Raw genomic sequence first — 12,804 nt, 5'->3', positions numbered from 1 at the left:
TCATATTTTCAGCAGCATTTAATTATTGAGCTATAAGTAGTTAGCTTTTATAGAGTGTGTGTACATGTTTCTAGTGTTTCACTTTTGAATTTGTCTAGTGGAGTGTGACAATATGAACCGCTTTGACCGATCAGACAGAAATGTTCGGCAGTCTCAAGAAGGATTTTGGAAAAGGCCACCCCAGAGGTGGAGTGGACAGGAACATTACCACCTTAGCCATCCTGACCACTATCATCACTATGGAAAAAGTGACTTGAGCAGGTGAGTCTAATGTCGATTATATTTTCTATCTTACTAGTTTTGAATCATATTTCCCCCCACCCCTCAAAACTGTTTTTCGTCTTTGTTTTTAGAGGCACCAAAAAACATTTCAAGTTATATGTGGTACTAATTGCAATAATATGTCTAATTCTTTTCTTTTGGCTCAAATCTTTTTTCATTAGCTTTGTCGTGAATATAAACATTTACGTCTGCTGTTTGAACTTTAAATTTTTGTGTGATTTTCTAGTTCTTATTTGGGAATGATCGGAGATGTTGACTTTGTTGAAGTTTATTATGTTTAAGATATTAATGTGTAAAATTAGTGCCAAGTGATTTGTCTTCTTTTGCTTATATAATAAATTGAAATTTTAAAATTCCTCAAGTACTATACTAGAATACTTTTTCTTTTTGAAGTGTAGCATAGTCTTTAATTTGGTCAGACCTTACGTATAGTGTGGCTGTGTAGTCATTCAAACCTGGGGTCAAACCCTGGCCTGGTACAACTTAGGTTTGTGAGCTTAGGTAATTTTTTAACCCCTCTCTACTTCAGTTTACCATCTGTAAAACATACTTAATAATACCTTTCTCTCAGTGTTCAAGGATCAGGGATAAAAGTGCCTGGAACAGTGTCTGACTTACTATAGACACCCGATGGCAGTTATTAATTTTTTTCATTTTTACTCTGTCATCTCATTCTCCTAGGGACTTGAGGTCCTTTTGGAGCACATTTACAATACAAATAATAAAATTGGGACAAAGACATAATGGAAGGGGGGAAACTTAAGGCACTGTATAGTTCTTGAAGTAAGAAAAAAAAATTAAGATTCCTTGCAGCAAAAGCAAAGAACAAAACTTGAACAAAACTTGAAGATTTATAATATACATAAGACAAAGGGTATGTTTCTCAATTAATTTGCTTTTATGAGATAGAAACCTGAAAGCAGTTGCTTTGCATGAGTTCTTATAAGGAGAATACCTTGTGATATAGTGGACAGGTCTCAGACAGCTTCCCAAAGTAGAAATAATGATAAATTCCTTAAGTCTGTTTTTTCTTTATGTTCTTCAATCCATGCTACAAAAAACTCTAAGTGAGAAAAGGCAGTTGTACAGTGGATCATGAAACAGTGAGGTCCAACTAAAGATCCTTCTGTTGGTAAAATTTGATGCCAGGATAAAATTTAGAAGATCTAGAAGAATGTATGGAGTACATACCCTTCCAGGCATTATTTTGGCTGTTCTGTTTCTCGTATCTGGGCTTTTGATAAGGAATGGACATCAGAGAGTTGATATTATCAGGCAGGAATCTGATGTAAAGATAGTCTTCATTGCTAATAATGAAGGTGATGCTTCCTTCATCTTTGATGGTAAGGTATATAAGGTAAGGTATTATAAGAAGGTAAATTTAAGGCCAACTTATGAAAATTTAAAAGCCTACCTAAAATATGAACCTTTGCTTATAAGATTTATTCAACCATTTGACAAGTATTTTTTGAGAACCTGTATGTTGAGCTCTGTGCTAAATTCTCAAGCTGGAATGAATTTGGAGATGGTGTGAGAGGTGAAAGCTGTAGATTGGTACTGGCTTCTTGGAGCATTGTTTTGAGGAGGTTAAAAAGAATTATGCGGTGTGTGAGGTCAGTTGGAATCATTGCAATTATCAGGTAGGTAGAAGACTCTTGTGCCTTTTCCATCCCATACAAATATGAGTAGTAAATACTTCCTGCTGCCAGGGTGTTTAGTATATGGGAGAGACAGGTATGTAGATAGTTATAATGCAGTATTAGTACAGTGTAATGATGAGAGGTGCCTCAAAGTGTTGTATACAGGACTCCAGGAGCATACAGGTTTTTGTCTAGGATAGTGATGCATAAAGAAAGTTACTGTTGAACTGATAGCTATGACTGTAGCAATTGCAGAGGATCAGTTTCTGTAGAAGGATGAGTATTCAGATGGAAAAAATAGCATGTGCAAAACCATGTATGAAACAGTGTGACATTTTCAGAGAACTGCTCTTAGGTTCATAGCTGAATTGGTAGGTCACTTGGAGGAATGAATAAATGTGATCTCTAACTGTAGATAGCAAAACTTTCTATGCATTTTAAGATAAAGGGTGGCAAATTTCAGCTTTGTGAGACTATTAATCAGAATATGCAAAATGGAATGAATTATCTGGAGATAGCAGTCTCTGTCCCTGGCAATGATCAAGCTGAGACTGATTATTTATCTGTCAGAAAAGTTAAGCAACATTTTTCAAAAACTGTATTCCTGGATGTCAATAGGTGTAGAAAAGGGAGACTCTGATCAGATGAGTATAGGAAGAACAAGTTAAACGAAGTTAATTTTTTTTTAAAATAGTAGACTCTGCAGTGCCTTTAATATATAATTATAGTACTGTGATGATGCAAAAGGTGGTAAAGGAAAATATGTAGCCATTTTCCAAAACATGAGGACAAGTCCCTTCTACACAGTGTATTTTGAGGGACTAGTGGTTTGTGGATCATCCACACTTGTGAGTCTCGATGAGGAGAGAGAAATGCACAGAACTCTTGGTGATTGCTAATCTGACTCAGCGCGGAACTTCCCAACAAGTGAACTGACACATACTGGTTTGTTATGACTAGTTATAGGTTAACCAGTTTATGGATCCCCTCAGGCTTTTGGGTAGCTGTGCGAGGTTTGGGACTTCTATATTTCTCAGAGCCAGTTATGGGGATGGGTGGTACAGAGAGAAATCTCATCCAAGATAAGCCTTACTCCAGCAAACCTTAAAACTATTATTTTCTTTCTATACCTTGATTTTAAAAGATTTGGATGTACTAACCCCAGGGCCTTTTAATATTACATGTGTAAAAGTTCCTCTTCCCATTCTATGACTTCTTGAATGTTGTTGGTTCCCTTTCCTGTCTGTCCTTCAGTTCCCATCGTTGTCATAATTAATTACAGGATTATGTCTTAATCTGTAACTCAGGGGACTGGTGGTTCAGAACCACTGATCTACTTTCTCTGTATTTTTGTCAGTACTGTTTCTCTTTTCACCTGGCCTATCCTTTTATTCCTCTTTTCTCCCCAGACCTCCCTTTTTCCCTACACCCTCCATTAACCATGTGGAATTCTCTCACATCTTAACAAACCCATATCCTTGACTTCTTCACCTACATTCTCCTGATTGTAACTTTTTCCGAAATGTACTAATTCCTCAGTAGCATTCTTATGTGAAGGATTCTTATTTTCCAGGCACTCTAGTACTGTACTGTTTAGGGGTGAGGTCTTTGTCTTCCCTCCTCATTGTTACTTCTAAATGAAGTGTTCTTAAGCCTCTTTCATTTGACACTTAGGGAATTTGGCTTTATCAACTCCTCCTTAATGGTCCCAATACCTAGCTCACAAAAATCTTGGCCCTTGGCTCACTTTCCCTCTTCATTGTAAGCTTTGCTGCAACTCTGAGTGTAGCCTCCAATGTTCATGTCCATGATTCATTTAACCTTCTGACTCCCTAGTTCCTTAGGAGTCTCTTATATATAAGATCTGTCATCTGAGAATAGAGATAGTTTTACCTTTTTCTTTTCAATCTGGATACTTTCCCTTTTTTTTTCCCGCCTGCATAATTGGCTAGAATCTCCAGTACAAGTTAAGGAGTGATGAGAGCAGACATCTTTGTCTTCTTTCTGATAGTAGGAGCAAAGCATTTGGTCTTTCACTGTTAAGTATGACGTTAACTGTGGGTTTTCATAGATACTCTTTATCAGGTTGAGGAAGTTCCCTTCTATTCCTGTATTGTTGAGTGTTTTTTTTAACCACGAACGGGTATTAGATTTTGTCAAATGCTATTGCTGTGTCTATTGAGATAATAATTTTTCCTTTCATTCTGTTACTGTGATGTATGACTTTGATTTTCAGATGTTGAATCAACCCTGCATTTCTCGAATAAATCCCTCTTGGTCATGGTATCCTTTTAGATGTTGCTAGATTCAAATTGCTAGTATTTTGTTGAAGATTTTTCTGTATACATTCATAACAAATACTGGTCTGTAGTTTTCTTGAGATGTCTTTGTGGTTTTGATATTATCACATAAATTGAACTGGGAAGTGTTTCATTTCTATTTTTGAGAGAGTTTGTGAAGGAGTTTTGTTAATTCTTCATTGAATGTTTTATAGAATTCACCATTGAGGTTATTTGGGTCTGGGCTTTTCTTTGCAGTGAGTTTTTTGATTACTAATTTAATCTCATATATTCTGTGGATGTCTGTTTGGTTTTCTTAGTTTGTAGTGTTGCTCAAGTCTTCTGTTTCCTTGCTGACCTTCTTCCTAGTTGTTTTATCCATTAATGAGAAGGAGGTATTAAAGTCTCCAACTTAAGTATATCTTGTAGGGAAGGTTTGATAGCAACAGATTCACTCAGTTTGTGTTTATCTGGGAATGTTTTAGTTTCTCTTTAATTTTAGAGGATAGTTTTGCTGGATATAGGATTCTTGGTTGATAGGCTTTCTTTTTTTTTTTTTTTATAAATTTATTTATTTATTTTTGGCTGTGTTGGGTCTTCGTTTCTGTGCGAGGGCTTTCTCTAGTTGCAGCGAGCTGGGGCCACTCTTCATCGCGGTGCCCGGGCCTCTCACTATCGCGGCCTCTCTTGTTGCGGAGCACAGGCTCCAGACGCGCAGGCTCAGTAGTTGTGGCTCACAGGCCCAGTTGCTCCGCGGCATGTGGGATCTTCCCAGACCAGGGCTCGAACCCGTGTCCCTGCATTGGCAGGCAGATTCTCAACCACTGCGCCGCCAGAGAAGCCCCGATAGGCTTTCTTTTAACGTTTTTGATCCCTATGCTTTCTGATGAAAAATCAGCTTTTAATCTTATTGAGCATGTTTTCTACATAATAAATCACTTTTTTCTTGCTGTGTCAGGATTCACTTTTTCTTTGGTTTTTGACAGTTTAACTATGATGTGTCTCTCTTTTGGTTTATCATCTTTTGGAGTTTGTTGAGCTAATGATTAGAAAGCGATTTCCTTAAATGCCTTGCACCAATAAGTTTCCCAGCCTTTTGCCAAGGGGCTCCCTGTGTGTGTGTGTTCAGGGGTGCCTTCAGCAACCTGATAAGCAGATTGCAGCGCTTTCTTAGCCTTCATTTCCTGCTTGCTCAGAGGCTCAAGGTCAGCAAAAGGTGAGGGATTAAGACCTTCTCAGGTATTTCCTTGGCTTTCACACGTGTGTGGCCTTCTCTATGCCCAGGAATATGTTGGAGCTTTCCAAAGCCTCCTGTGTACATCTCATTCCTCAGGTTTTCCTTTTAAGTTTTTTGGTCACCTTCTAGTTTGTCCCAAGTGGTATTGCCATCTTAGGCAGCTGAGATTTTAAACAATTGCCACTGATTTTTTTTTTTTTTTTTTTTTTAAACAAATGTACTAGAGATAAGGCTGTTCCCACTGAGGGAGCTCTGAATGAGGCCAAATAAAACAACTGCTGAGAATGGGCCTTTTCTAGGGAGGTGCCATTTAGGTCAAATAGTAACAATTCTCTAGAAATGGTGCCTTTTGGGGAGTTCCAATCCCATTTTACCTCCCATCCCACCCGCTAGAGATTGCTGAATTTCACAGCTATTGTACTTGTAAAGCTTTTGTTTTTGAAGCCACCACAGAGCTAGGAAGAGAGGCAGGGAAATAGAATAAATTAAGATGTCACAGAGTTTGGTCTTCTCATGAGATTCAGCTGGTTTTTTTCAGTAAGTGCTCTTCAGTTGTTGCAAGCGATTCCAGAGCTCTGAAAAAGTTGATTTTGACAAATTTGCCAGTGTTCTCAGAGCTTTTATGGAGGAGAGGATTTTTGAGATCTTTTATTTTGCCATTCTGTAAGTACTTCCTTCTTTTCCTTTTGTCATGGATTTTGCCTTTATTATTTAGAGCAGTTTTAGGTTTACAGAAATTTTGAGCAGAAAGTACAGGGAGTTTTCATATATTCCCTCACCTCTTATGCACAGTTTCTCTATTATTAACATCTTACATTAGTGTGGAATATTTGTTAGAATTAATGAGTCAATGTTGATACATTATTATTAACTAAAATTCATAGTTTATATTAGGTTTCATTTTAAATGCCTTGAAGCAATAAGTTGCATGTACATTCTATGGACTTTGACAAATGCATAATGATGTATATCTACCATTACTGTATCATACAGAATAATTCTACTGCCCTTGAAATCCCACATCCTCCATCTGTTCATCCCTTTCCCTATCCCTACCCCCTGGCAACATTCCTGACAAACACTGATCTTTTTACTGTCTCCATAGCTTTGCCTTTTAAACAGAATGCCATATAGTTGGAAACAGACTGTAGCCTTTTCAGATTGGCTGTTTTTAGCAATACGTGTTTAAGGTTCCTCTGTGTCTTTCCATGGCTTTATATCACTAAAGAACAGTGAGTTCTTTTTACTCCTAAATAAAAGTCCATTGTATGGATGAACTACAGTTTGTTTATCCATTCACCTACTGAAGGACTTCTTGATTACTTCCAGATTTGGCAATTATGAATAAAGCTGCTCTAAACATTTATGTGGGTAAGTTTTCAACTCATTTTGGTAAATACCAAGAAACACGATTGCAGGGTCATATAGTAAGGGTATGTTTAGTTTGGTAAGAAACTGCCATGGCTGTACATTTCACATTTCCTCCAGCAATGAGTGAGAGCTCCTGTTGATACACATCCTTGTCAGCATTTGGTGTTGTGTTGTGGATTTTAACTGTTCTAATAGGTGTGTAGTGACATCTCATTGTTGTTTTAATTTGCAATTTTCTAATGATATGATGTTGAGCATTTTTTCATATACTTATTTGCCATCTGTGTATCTTCTTAGTGACATGTCTGTTGAGATCTTTTGCTCATTTTTAAATTGGGTTATCTGTTTTCTTATTGATTTTAAGAGTTCTTTATATATTTTAGATACCAGTCCTTTATCAGATACATATTTTACAAATATTTTCTCCAGCCTGTGGTTTGCGTTTTCATTCTCCTAATGATATTTTTCACAGAGCAGACATTTTTAATTTTATGCAGTACAGCTAGTCAGTCTTTTCTTTCATGTATTGTACTTTTTGTGTCATATCTAAAAACTTATTGCCAAGGTCACCTGGATTTTCTTCGTTGTTATTTTGTAGTTTTACATTTTACATTTAGGTCTTTGATCCATGTTTAGTTAATTTTTGTGAAAGGTGTGAATGTCTAATTGTTCCAGTACTATTTATTTTATTTTATTTTATTTTTTAATTTATTTATTGATTGATTGATTTCTTTTTGGCTCTGTTGGGTCTTCGTCTCTGTGTGAGGGCTTTCTCTAGTTGTGGCAAGCGGGGGGCCACTCTTCATCGCGGTGCGCGGGCCTCTCACTGTCACGGCCTCTCGTTGCAGAGCACAGGCTCCAGACGCGCAGGCTCAGTAGTTGTGGCTCACAGGCTTAGTTGCTCCGCGGCATGTGGGATCCTCCCAGACCAGGGCTCGAACCCGTGTCCCCTGCATCGGCAGGCAGACTCTCAACCACTGCGCCACCAGGGAAGCCCTCCAGTACTATTTATTGAAAAGACTGTCCTCTCTCCTTTGAATTGCCATTGCTCCTTTACCATACATATATATGGGTGTATTTTGGACCCTCTATTCTGTTCCACTGATCTGTTTTTTTGTACCACAGTCTTGATTACTGTCACTTGATAGAGTAAATCTGTAAGTCAGATAGTGTCAGTATTCTGACTTTCTTCTTCTTCAGTATGTATTGGTTATTCTGGGTCTTTTGCCTTTTCATATAAACTTTAGAATCACTTTGTTGCTACCCACAAAATAACTTGCTGGGATTTTAATTGAGATTATGTTGAATCTAGCGTTAAAAAAATGTGACCAAGAAGTTAAAAATACATATGTTTAACTTTTAATATACAGTTTTTATTAATGGTGAGAAAAGAAACAAAGGTTTTGTGAAGTCAACCTGTGACTCAGATTAGGAAATAAATAAGGAAGAAAAATCTCAATCTCTCTCTGTCTCTGTCTCTCTCTCTCTCTCTCACACACACACACACACACAATCTCCATTCACCAGTCTAACCTATGAATCACAAATCTTAAGATTTGCACAAAAATCACACATCTTAGTAATCAAGAAGCTCTGATAGTAGTGGTGAAGAATATAAATATATGGATAGAGCCATATAATTTGGGGAGATTACTTTAAAACTGCAATAAGTGATTATGTAGCAATGTGATTATTAGGTGTGTGGGTTGCATATCAGGTGCTGCTACTGTATATGGATTAAGTTTGAATTGGTTTTAAAAAAGCTTATTTCTTAAAAATTCCTTTTTGTAGTTATTCTGATTGTGTTGTTTTTCTTGTTGATTTTATTGGCTGTACTTATAGAACAATGTTAAATAATATTGATGATAGTGAGCATTTCATTCTTATGCTTCTGTAACCACTGAAATAATTTTTGCCTTCATCCATGCATGTATTGGTTCAATTCTTCATATACACTAGCCGTCTTGGCCTATGTTTGGCCACATAGGTTCTTCCTTTGCAAACACACTGCCAACCTTCCAGTGTTTTGCCCAAAGCAGCTTGGAGTCTTTTGTTGCTTTCATGGTCTAATTTCCCTACTAGAAGTCCATGATTGTTAAAATTTGTACAAAAGTACAAATTTATGACTGTTAACCTAACATGAGGTATTTTTCCAATAATTCCTCTTTTTTTTTTAACATCTTTATTGGAGTATAATTGCTTTACAGTGGTGTGTTTGTTTCTGCTTTATAACAGAGTGAATCAGCTATACATATACATATATCCCCATATCCCCTCCCTCTTGTGTCTCCCTCCCACCCTCCCTATCCCACCCCTCTAGGTGGTCACAAAGCACTGAGCTGATCTCCCTGTGCTATGCGGCTGCTTCCCACTAGCTATCTGTTTTATATTTTGTAGAATATATAAGTCCATGCCACTCTCTCACTTCGTCCCAGCTTACCCTTCCCCCTCCCCGTGTCCTCAAGTCCATTCTCTATGGCTGCATCTTTATTCCTGTCTTGCCCCCAGGTTCTTCAGAACCTTTTTTTTTTTTTTTTTAAAGATTCCATATATATGTGTTAGCATACGGTATTTGTTTTTCTCTTTCTGACTTACTTCACTCTGTATGACAGACTCTAGGTCCATCCACCTCACTACGAATAACTCAAATTTCGTTTCTTTTTATGGCTGAGTAATATTCCATTGTATATATGTGCCACATCTTCTTTATCCATTCATCTGTCGATGGACACTTAGGTTACTTCCCTGTCCTGGCTATTGTAAATAGTGCTGCAATGAACATTGTGATACATGACTCTTTTTTTTTTTTTTTTTTTTTTTTTTTTTAAACATCTTTATTGAAGTATAATTGCCTTACAATAGTGTGTTAGCTTCTGCTTTATAACAAAGTGAATCAGTTATACATATACAATATGTTCCCATTTCTCTTCCCTCTTGCATCTCCCTCCCTCCCACCCTCCCCATCCCACCCCTCTAGGTGGTCACAAAGCACCGAGCTGATCTCCCTGGGCTATGCGGCTGCTTCCCACTAGCTATCTATTTTACATTTGGTAGTGTATATATGTCCATGACACTCTCTTACCCTGTCACATCTCACCCCACCCCCTCCCCATATCCTCAAGTCCATTCTCTAGTAGGTCTGTGTCTTTATTCCCGTCTTGCCACTAGGTTCTTCATGGCCTTTTTTTTTTTTTTTCCTTAGATTCCGTATATATGTGTTAGCATACTGTATTTGTTTTTCTCTTTCTGACTTACTTCACTCTGTATGACAGACTCTAACTCCATCCACCTCATTACAAATACCTCCATTTCATTTCTTTTTATGGCTGAGTAATATTCCATTGTATATATGTGCCACATCTTCTTTATCCATTCGTCTGTCGATGGACATTTAGGTTGCTTCCATGTCCTGGCTATTGTAAATAGAGCTGCAATGAACATTGTGGTACATGACACTTTTTGACCTATGGTTTTCTCAGGGTATATGCCCAGTAGTGGAATTGCTGGGTCGTATGGTAGTTCTATTTGTAGTTTTTTAAGGAACCTCCATACTGTTCTCCATAGTGGCTGTATCAATTTACATTCCCACCAACAGTGCAAGAGTGTTCCCTTTCCTCCACACCCTCTCCAGCATTTATTGTTTCTAGATTTTTTGATGATGGCCATTCTGACCGGTGTGAGATGATATCTCATTGTAGTTTTGATTTGCATTTCTCTAATGATTAATGATGTTGAGCATTCTTTCATGTGTCTGTAGGCCATCTGTATATCTTCTTTGGAGAAATGTCTATTTAGGTCTTCTGCCCATTTTTGGATTGGGTTGTTCGTTTTTTTGTTATTGAGCTGCATGAGCTGCTTGTAAATCTTGGAGATTAATCCTTTGTCAGTTGCTTCATTTGCAAATATTTTCTCCCATTCTAAGGGTTGTCTTTTGGTCTTGTTTATGGTTTCCTTTGCTGTGCAAAAGCTTTTAAGTTTCATTAGGTCCCATTTGTTTATTTGTGTTCTTATTTCCATTTCTCTGGGAGCTGGGTCAAAAAGAATCTTGCTGTGATGTATGTCATAGAGTGTTCTGCCTATGTTTTCCTCTAAGAGTTTGATAGTGTCTGGCCTTACACTTAGGTCTTTAATCCATTTTGAGTTTATTTTTGTGCATGGTGTCAGGGAGTGTTCTAATTTCATACTTTTACATGTACCTGTCCAATTTTCCCAGCACCACTTATTGAAGAGGCTGTCTTTTCTCCACTGTATATGCTTGCCTCCTTTATCAAAGATAAGGTGACCATATGTGTGTGGGTTTATCTCTGGGCTTTCTATCCTGTTCCATTGATCTATATTTCTGTTTTTGTGCCAGTACCAAACTGTCTTGATTACTGAAGCTTTGTAGTATAGTCTGAAGTCAGGGAGCCTGATTCCCCCAGCTCCATTTTTCGTTCTCAAGATTGCTTTGGCTATTCGGGGTCTTTTGTGTTTCCATACAAATTGTGAAATTTTTTGTTCTAGTTCTGTGAAAAATGCCAGTGGTAGTTTGATAGGGATTGCATTGAATCTGTAGATTGCTTTGGGTAGTAGAGTCATTTTCACAATGTTGATTCTTCCAATCCAGGAACATGGTATATCTCTCCATCTATTTGTATCATCTTTAATTTCTTTCATCAGTGTCTTATAATTTTCTGCATACAGGTCTTTTGTCTCCTTAGGTAGGTTTATTCCTAGATATCTTATTCTTTTTGTTGCAATGGTAAACGGGAGTGTTTTCTTAATTTCCCTTTCAGATTTTTCGTCATTAGTGTATAGAAATGCAAGCGATTTCTGTGCATTAATTTTGTATCCTGCTACTTTACCAAATTCATTGATTAGCTCTAGGAGTTTTCTGGTAGCCTCTTTAGGATTCTCTATGTATAGTATCATGTCATCTGCAAATAGTGACAGCTTTACTTCTTCTTTTCCGATTTGGATTCCTTTTATTTCTTTGTCTTCTCTGATTGCTGTGGCTAACACTTCCAAAACTATGTTGAATAATAGTGGTGAGAGTGGGCAACCTTGTCTTGTTCCTGATCTTAGTGGAAATGGTTTCAGTTTTTCACCATTGAGGACAATGTTGGCTGTGGGTTTGTCATATATGGCCTTTATTATGTTGAGGAAAGTTCCCTCTATGCCTACTTTCTGCAGGGCTTTTATCATAAATGGGTGTTGAATTTTGTCGAAAGCTTTCTCTGCATCTATTGAGATGATCATATGGTTTTTCTCCTTCAATTTGTTAATATGGTGTATCACATTGATTGATTTGCGTATATTGAAGAATCCTTGCATTCCTGGGATAAACCCCACTTGATCATGGTGTATGATCCTTTTAATGTGCTGTTGGATTCTGTTTGCTAGTATTTTGTTGAGGATTTTTGCATCTATGTTCATCAGTGATATTGGCCTGTAGTTTTCTTTCTTTGTGACATCTTTGTCTGGTTTTGGTATCAGGGTGATGGTGGCCTCGTAGAATGAGTTTGGGAGTGTTCCTCCCTCTGCAATATTTTGGAAGAGTTTGAGAAGGATAGGTGTTAGCTCTTCTCTAAATGTTTGATAGAATTCACCTGTGAAGCCATCTGGTCCTGGGCTTTTGTTTGTTGGAAGGTTTTTAATCACAGTTTCAATTTCAGTGCTTGTGATTGGTCTGTTCATATTTTCTATTTCTTCCTGGTTCAGTCTCGGCAGTTTGTGCATTTCTAAGAATCTGTCCATTTCTTCCAGGTTGTCCATTTTATTGGCATAGAGTTGCTTGTAGTAATCTCTCATGATCGTTTGTATTTCTGCAGTGTCAGTGGTTATTTCTCCTTTTTCATTTCTAATTCTATTGATCTGAGTCTTCTCCCTTTTTCTCTTGATGAGTCTGGCTAATGGTTTATCAATTTTGTTTATCTTCTCAAAGAACCAGCTTTTAGTTTCATTGATTTTTGCTATTGTTTCCTTCATTTCTTTTTCATTTATTTCTGACCTGATC

At 37.4% G+C, this 12,804-nt stretch overlaps 1 protein-coding gene across 12 annotated transcripts in view; it reads left to right on the top strand.

The window, feature by feature from the left end:
- Positions 1-12,804, top strand: part of CCSER2 (coiled-coil serine rich protein 2) — a 157,912-nt gene that overhangs the window by 77,109 nt on the left and 67,999 nt on the right. For all 12 annotated transcript variants that reach the window (XR_009497904.1, XM_059899510.1, XM_059899508.1 and 9 more), the window contains one exon: positions 99-261. Coding sequence is in view for 11 of the 12 variants with exons in the window: in XM_059899510.1 (XP_059755493.1) it covers positions 99-261 (163 nt within the window). In the remaining variant the exon portion in view is untranslated. The remainder of the gene's footprint in view (positions 1-98; positions 262-12,804) is intronic.

Source organism: Balaenoptera ricei, chromosome 16, assembly GCF_028023285.1.
Source record: "Balaenoptera ricei isolate mBalRic1 chromosome 16, mBalRic1.hap2, whole genome shotgun sequence".
NCBI lineage: Eukaryota > Metazoa > Chordata > Mammalia > Artiodactyla > Balaenopteridae > Balaenoptera > Balaenoptera ricei.
Note: the sequence above shows the minus strand (reverse complement) of the source record. Positions and strands in the feature narration are given on the sequence as shown.